Source organism: Ambystoma mexicanum, chromosome 6q (genome assembly GCF_040938575.1).
Source record: "Ambystoma mexicanum isolate Mex_15411 chromosome 6q, UKY_AmexF1_1, whole genome shotgun sequence".
NCBI classification, from domain to species: Eukaryota; Metazoa; Chordata; class Amphibia; order Caudata; family Ambystomatidae; genus Ambystoma; species Ambystoma mexicanum.
In genome coordinates, this window is record NC_090937.1 from 1,457,243,911 (window position 1) to 1,457,252,281 (window position 8,371).

Genomic DNA, 8,371 nt, shown 5'->3' on the forward strand with positions numbered 1-8,371 from the left:
GAAAGAGGCAATTTCAATGATCGAGTTTCGGAAGGCAGCTGCAGCAGACGTCGGCAAGTGACTTCACCAGGTCCTTATACTGAACAAGTGCTGTCCCACGCAGGATTTCATAAAGGAGACGCCACCCAGCACGGAGCTCTACTTTTAGGCGGCCATCTTCGCCTAGCGCAACAGCGTCTCCCAACTACCAGCACTTTTAATGAGCAAGACTAACAGTGTACTTGCCTGATGCTTTAGCAGCAAAACAAGAGGAGAAGCTGATTTAGGACATTATGGTAATGGAATGAATGTGATTAGAGGAGAAGCTTATGTGAGAGTTGTTTAACTACCTTTTGCCCTTTTTGAGGGAAACATAGTTGTAATTTTTCAATTGATCTTTGAAATGTTGCTGGTTCACAAGGTAAAAGTAAAAAGATTAGAAACATTTACAGTTGTGTTTCGCCACACAAGCCAGCCCAAAGCTACGATAAGGTGAAGAAAAGTAAACTCAGCCGTAATGTCTTAGTGGATGAGCAAAGGCCCTAATAATGAGAAAGGAATAGTTAAATGCTAGAAATTCTGGTCCCCAATTCCAGAGTGACTGAAACAGTGTTGGGGTAGTTGGGTATAAAAGACTGGGAAGTTGAAGATCTATAGACCGAAAGAATATTGGGCACAGGATGTGAGTAATGAAGTTCTTCACATCCTTCACTGTCTCTTTGCATGTCCTCTGAGTTACAAAGGAGAGCTACGTGCAGAAGGATAGGGTGGTGAGTGCAAGGGATTTGTAACCCTCCACGTCATTCTCTAGCGTATCGTCCAAAACCTTACATACATTGGGCATCAGCATCCACTAAGGTCAGCTCTCCAGCCACATGGGGAATTTCAGGATTTGACATTGGCAATATATATTAATAATGTACAACTCTATTTAATAGGGGTGGAAATGTAAACAAATGTATACAAATTATCATGTCAGTTTGGGCGTTGAATGGAATAAAACAACCTTGTCTGCACCCCACTTTCCGTGGCAACTGCCCTCATTGGTGATGGGCAGTGTCACAAAGCAGAATGTGAACCAATGAGAGACAGACACAGGTTATTACTGTAATAAGAAAAACATTTATTAAGAGTATGCACAAGGCTTGGATTGCCTAGAAAATTCAACACACACATAGAGCAGCTTCTCTATAGTTCCCAATAAAGCGCAAACTCTCTTGATGTATTAAAAACTCTTTTGATATAAAACAAAGTCTCCTTATCCGGGGTGCCATTTGGAAGTGTTTCCTCAGATATTCACAGCCTTGGGTGTTTAAGTGACACCACACTTCTTTAGGGTGGTTTGTCTTCTTTGCATCCTGGCTCTCCTAGTTGTAGGAGACCCGTCCACCTACGTCACCAGGCCTGAGTGTGCTTGCACCTTTGACCTATGCAGCCACAAAAGGAATCACCAGGCTAGAACCCAGAGTTTCAATCAGGAACCGGGTCACTAAACTGGTCAAGCTGTGATGATACCTTCCTATAGGTTGGCTGGAGGACATGCTCTGCTCCACATCTACTTCCTTGAAGAATATGGGGAATCTCGTTCCCAAGAGGCTCTTTTCTTTTTTCTCTCCTTAGTTCTCCCGTTATCTGCACTATTACCTGCTTAATGCTCCACTGTGTGGTTGTCACTTCTTTACCGCTTCTATCCTCTCTCACAAGGTTGTAGCATTCCTACTCCTCTTAACCTTCTGGTCTAATCCTTTCTGGGCATTGTTTTCTTTCCTCTCTTGTGGGGTTAAGCTCACCTTCTGGCACTTCTCTTACTCTTCTTCCCACTAATAGATTGTCCACTGCCTCTTGCGCATTCTCCTCCTCCCCTCCCTTGCTTAGATAGCATTTCCACTTGGTCCTTCAACTCCTTTTTGTCACAATTGCTCTTCTATGCCTAAATGATTTTTGACCTATGCATCCCCACCTCCTCCTTCTCCACTCATCTTCTGTTGCCTCTCTGTCTTTGCCTTCACAGTCCCCTTTCGCTTGTCCAACCCCCATTGATGCGCTCATGCCTCCCCTCTGACCACCTTGCTCAGTCTTCGGCTAACCTCTTAAACTCTGCCTTTTCTACCTTCTTCCTCCAGCACAGTCCTTCACCGCGCCTATACTACCCCCAGTTGCCTACAACGCTCTGACAACTCTCTCAGACTTTATATAGAGGCTTGGCCACACCCTTAGTCCTCCTTTGTGTATGTGTGCATGTGGGATTGTTATTGGGTTATCCCTGTTTCAACACAGCTGCCATGCCGCACCTTAGGCCCCACCTTCCTGTGTTGCTGGACAGAAGACATAGTTGATACATGGGACCGGTACCATTTTTGATTCACACTTAGTTTGAAAGTAAGGGAAGTGGTTGCAGTGGACCCACACACTGTTCCTCACAACTTCTGGGCATATCTGAACCATGCACTCCATTTATACCTACAACCTGTATTCCCTCTATGCTGCAAGAAGCTTGTAGAGGTATAAGAGCCTCTGGCTATCCCTGACTCTGGGTGCAGTATAACCTGGGGAAACTGGGTTGCTCTTAGACAGGTCCACATTACATGGTCCTCTTAAAGGGCCAGCATCACGAGTGAGCTTTTTGTACCATGTTTCTGCCACATCACTTGGGTGTGTTGTGGCTGTGTATCTCCCGGCACTACTTCGGCGTACAGCATCTGATAGCAGACAGCAGAATCTGGCCCTCATGGATACTCAGTCTCTCTCCGGTGTAAGTGGACGTCTTCACAACAGTGAAAGGAGAAAAATAAACAAAAGACAGCACATAAAAGGAATGCATCAGTTTGAGAATAAGGGATCCACTTGAAAAGGCAGTTGATACTCTCGCCAGCACCCCCCCCCACCCAAATTGCACATTTTCCATGTGCTAAAAAACTGCATTGTAAAAGCACTTGCTCAAGGAACTGTCGTTTTGTGTATATTTAGCCACATGCAAACTGCTTGAAAACTTAGAACACGCAAACCAGAAAATACTCTAGTGAATTGGCCCATTGCATTTGCAAGGATTAAACACTGACATATGTAAAAATGTTTTCTACTACTTATTTCTTATGATCTTTTTTCTTTTCTTTGTTTGTTAGGAACGAGAGGAGTACTACCGGCTGAAAAGTGAAGGAACAAACAGCAATGTCTTGTGGTGGGCCATTGCACAGACATTAATCCTTACCTCAGTTGGACTGTGGCAAATCAAATGTCTCAAAGATTTTCTAATTGAGAAAAAACTTGTATAAATATTTATACGGTAATATTTGTATTTTTAAATAAAATACTACTATTGGTAACCTGACCTGTTTGTATATACTAAATGATAAATATATCTTAAGAATTCTAAAGACCTCAGAGAAACCCCTGCACTATAACATATGTACATAAACCAAAATAATTGAGGAGGAAATATTGTTTTACAACAGTGACTGCAGAAAGTTAGCATCTCAAATGTAGGGGTAAATGATATATATGGCAGCATACTGTAGAAACACGAAAAGCAACAATGCAAACATACTTTGTCGAGTTAGAATTTGTATGCTTTGACAAATTCCTTTTTACCATCCTGGATGCTGGGTCACTTATTATAAAAAAAATACATTTTACCTTTATTTATTTATTCAATAAAATAATCACACAAGGAAATCACAAATCTTATGAAAAAGCACAGGACTCTAACTCCCTGTTCTTTTAAATGTAAGCAGTCATTTGGCTTTGACGACTCAAAGAATGATCAGCGCCAAGGGAGTCATTTCAATTTGTTTTTTGTTGCTCACATATTCAAACTATGCCTTTAATGCATGCGTGGAATGAGGGGTGCTTAGGAATGGGTGGGACAAGGATAGCTCAGGGGCAACCCATTTGGCTTGGAAGCAAGAAAACGGGGCGCAACATGGTTCGAATCCCGATCCCGCGCTATGAAACCACTCGCTGGTATTAAGCGAGTTATAAATGAACAATAAAATAAATAAAAACATGTTATAATTGAAAGTTTTACAGAACTTTAGTCTTCTGCAAAGGATGACTCACTTGTCACCAGAAACCCTGTGGACCATTGGGAGTCATGTATGCTATGCTCCTGCTGGGAATGCAAGATTGTTTCCCCAGAAAAGTGCAGCAAACTGCTTCAGAAGTACTGTATTCTGCAGTCCACTGTAGGCTGGAGGACAGGAGGCTGTAAGCTTCATGTGAAAGAGGTAGTATCCAAGGAGAGGAGCTTTGGGTCTTGGTATGAACATTTAAACATGCCAGTATTGACCTACCTTTTATATAAGTCATTTATAATGTGACTGTAAACAAGTGTTTCTAAGCGCGACAAGACAAGGGGAGGGCAAGACAACGATTTTACTAGGCCTTGTGTCATTCAGATCGTGCAAGTGCAACAGCGTAAAATTTGCAGGGGGAAGGCAGTGGTGGAAGTGCCAGGGAGAGTGAAAGGGGAAGTGCAATCAGGGCAGCATAGCTCTGAGTGAGTGCATTGATGGTTGTGCCCCTACTCCAGCATTTCCCACTCTATCCAGGTGTCCCATATCAAAATGCTGATGCATTGAATGTGGTACCCTTCCCGGGCCTTCTCCCCCTGTCTAGTTATCCACGCTCTAAATGTGACTGCACTGACTGCTGTGCCCCCACCTAGGCACTCTCCCTCTGTCCAGGTGCCCCCATTCTAGGTGTGATTGCATTGACGGTTGTTCCAAGTCTAGATGTTACTGCACTGGCTGTTGGACACCACACAATACCTGGTAGCTAGGTTTCAGGTGCCCACAATCCCCTTCAGCTAAGGTACAGCTGCCCTGTGAGTAATCACAGAGACCCCAACCAGACCCATGCACCCACCGCGGGCTCGTACATCGGAGCAAGAAAGAAAGAAAGAAAGAAAGAAAAAAAAGACCACTATAATGAAAGAACTGGGAGGGTTTACTACCCCTGGTTCAACAACCATAACCAAAGGACCAAGATAAAAACAAAATCACATAGGATCCAAAAAGGAAAGAGCAATGAACAAACCGAACCACGAAGGTCCCTCAACCGAGGCCTCAACTACCCACAACCTCACTGATTGCAAGAAACAACTAACCACAAACAGAAAAAACTAAACCCAAGAACCAGGAAACACATCAATCCAAAGAGGACACCCACTCAAAGGAATGCAACCCACAACCCAAACATCATGCCTCGCAACAAGAAAGACAAAGAAGCCGGAACAGACAACAGAAACAATAAGAAAACCCAAACCGCTCTGGAAGGTACCAACCACCATGATTCCACAACTCTGAAAAACTGGACAATAAACAACCCAGACGGCCTGAGGAGACATAGAAAGAACAGAGCAAAGACAGACTACTTTGCTCGTGCTCGCTACCTCTCTACATATGACCGCGGGGTAAGCAAAAATGGCCCAGCAACAACGAAACGACAGCCAACAAGCATTACGAATACAGACCTCACCAGGACACAAAACTCAACACGTCAATTAATAAACCAACCCAACCCGGTCTATACCATAGAAAATACCCCAATCGGAATCAGGGACAAGTTGGAATCCATCACAACCCACATCATCAACGACTTGAACAATGGACAGGTACCTACACAATTTACCACCCGGAACGAACCAAAGCAAACCAACCCCACCATAAACCTTATCAGTCTACTCGACGAAGAGACTGATCACCAAAGAACCACACCGCTAAACAGGTTCAACCAGGAAAAATCCTCCAGCGCCAGAAACCCAAGCAACAACACACCGGGCAGAACAAACAATATAAACAACACCCCGAAAGGAAAATCAAACAAACTACACTGCAGCCTCCTCAATATTAGATCGCTGAAAAAACACTCAATAAAAATCCAAGACGTTCTATGTGAAGGAGGCACATACGTGATTATCAGACAACTACAAAGCCATTGCGAACGAAGCAGTACCGGACCATTATAAATTAATGCACACCAACAGAGAAAACCGAAGAGGAGGTGGAATCGCAATCATACACAATGAACACATCCGAGAATCTCAAACTTAGTTTAGTTTAGTTTAGTTTATTTGCTTGTATAGCGCACTGAACCAGGAGGTATCTGGGCGCTTTTGCTTAAGTATACAATTGTTACAAAAAACTGGTAATAATATTACCAGGACAGGTGTAGACAAATATTGACAAATATTGACAAAAAAGTGCAGTGCAGAACATATAGGGCAACTGACTTGTGTTACAGATCAAGTTGCATATTTACAATTGACATGGGAATAGTAAGCAGATATATAAAGTGTTCTAAAGTTGTTGGAATCAACACAAAAGACTATGAATCCCTTCTCATCAAAATAGAACTCAACGACCAAACCAACATAGTATTCCTACTGATCTACAGACCACCTTCTTACAACCCCAACTTTGCAACGGAACTAGCGGACGCAACTGCCATGCTATCAACCAACCACGACAACCTAGTCATACTGGGAGACTTCAACATATGGTACGAAAAAGAAAACGAGTCCACAGCAAACTCCCTCTGCGCACTCCTGGAAACCTATTAAGTAGTGGAGCGAAAAATACTTAATACCATTCTACATCACATCACAAACCTGCCAACTGGCCGGAAAGGAAATACTCGATATCAGCAAGAAAAGAAACTAGATTTAAGGGTAGTCAGAGATGCGATAATAGGAAAGATCGGGGGACTCAAGAGAAGCATCCTAAGGGAGCTCTCAAGATTTAGAAAAAGACATAGAGGAGGCAGAGAAGCAGGCAGAGCAAACCGGGGAGGAACCAGACAAACTAATATCATTAAGACTGCAGTGCATCACAATTTGGGAGAAGCTGGGGAAACTAGACTACGGGAAATATGTACAGAATTTACACGCTGAGGGTGACAAGCCAGGCAGACTCCTCGCCTGGCTGACTAACCAGGAAGTACAAAAAGACCTGATAAATGCAATTAAGAACAATACAGGTGAAGTGGTGAGAACCCAAGAGGGCATTAATCAGGTATTCTCTCAATTATACGAAGATCTGTACTCCCTGAACCAAATTCCAGAAACCTGGGCAAAACAGAAGGCCCTGACCCAAATGGAATTGCCAAAACTGACGAAGGAACAGGCAGCGGTATTAGAAGCCCTGCTAACAGTAGAAGAACTTGAAACAGTCATTGAAAACCTCCCAACGACCAAGACCCCGGGGCCTGATGGACTACCCAGGGAGTTCTACAAGAAATACAAGCAAATAGCACCCAAACTGCTAGAAGCCTATGAAGAGGCGTATACAGAGGGCCAATTACTGGCTAGTATGATAGAGTCATTGATAATACCTATCCTGAACCTTGGGAAACCACCTCTGGACTGTGGATCATATAGACCACTCTGCATGATCAACTAGGATATTAAGATCCTTACGGCAACTGTAGCTAACAGGCTCAACCAGGTCATACACACCCTGGTGCACTCGGACCAGATGGGATACATCCCGGGATGAAACACCATGTGGAACTTGAGAAGGCTATATCACTTCATAGACCAGACCAACTAGGAAGAGAGCGCAGTTGCCTCCCTAGACACGGTCAAAGCCTTTGAGTCAGTGAATTGGGACTGGCTCCTGCATGCACTCGAACACTTTGGGATGGGAGAGGGTTTTCCTGAAGTGGATTAGGCAGATATATATGGAGCCAGGGTGAGGATCAAAACAGACAGACACATCTTGGTGGCATGGAGAATAGAGGCATGAAACAGGGATGCCCGCTGTCACCAATGCTCTACATACTAGCCCTGGAACCGCTCGCAGTCTTCCTCAGTGGGGAGTATGGTGGCACGGGAATAAGAATAGATAACACCATCCATCTAGTTTTGTCATATACTGACGATAAGCTCCTGTATGTCAATAACCCATAGGATAATCTGCCATACCTATTAGACATAGTAGAAGCATTCACTAACTTGTCAGGCATATCCATCAACAAAGGAAAATCCTCCCTGTATCCCCTAGCAGCACTCAGGCGGACTGATACAGACCGATTGCCCAAACTAGGTCTGAAACTGGCACCAACCTCCTTCCGCTACCTAGGAATAGATATACACCATGACCCAGCGGCATCACACTAAGCCAACACGCTTGCAGCACTTGGAGAACATCACAAAGTCCATGACAGGCATGCTGGACGACGCTGCCCCTGGGGATGATAGGAAGGGCAGTTCTGCTGAAAATGAAAGTACTCCCCCAATCTCCTGTACTACTTCACGAATATACCCTACAATATACATGGGAAATTCTTTAGGAAACTAAACCCAATAGCAAGGGAATTCCTGTGGGGGGAAGGGGCAGGAATAGATTGGCATTAAGCACACTCAAGAGTGATTACGAGTCAGGTGGGATTAAAT

The 8,371-nt window shown here is 43.9% G+C and overlaps 1 protein-coding gene across 1 annotated transcript in view; it reads left to right on the top strand.

Moving 5' to 3' along the window:
• Positions 1 to 3,251, top strand: part of LOC138515630 (transmembrane emp24 domain-containing protein 11-like) — a 130,154-nt gene extending 126,903 nt beyond the window's left edge. Inside the window, exon 5 of the mRNA XM_069630337.1 lies at positions 3,102 to 3,251. Coding sequence (XP_069486438.1) covers positions 3,102 to 3,251 — 150 coding nt within the window. The remainder of the gene's footprint in view (positions 1 to 3,101) is intronic.
• Positions 3,252 to 8,371: the final 5,120 nt, after the last annotated feature.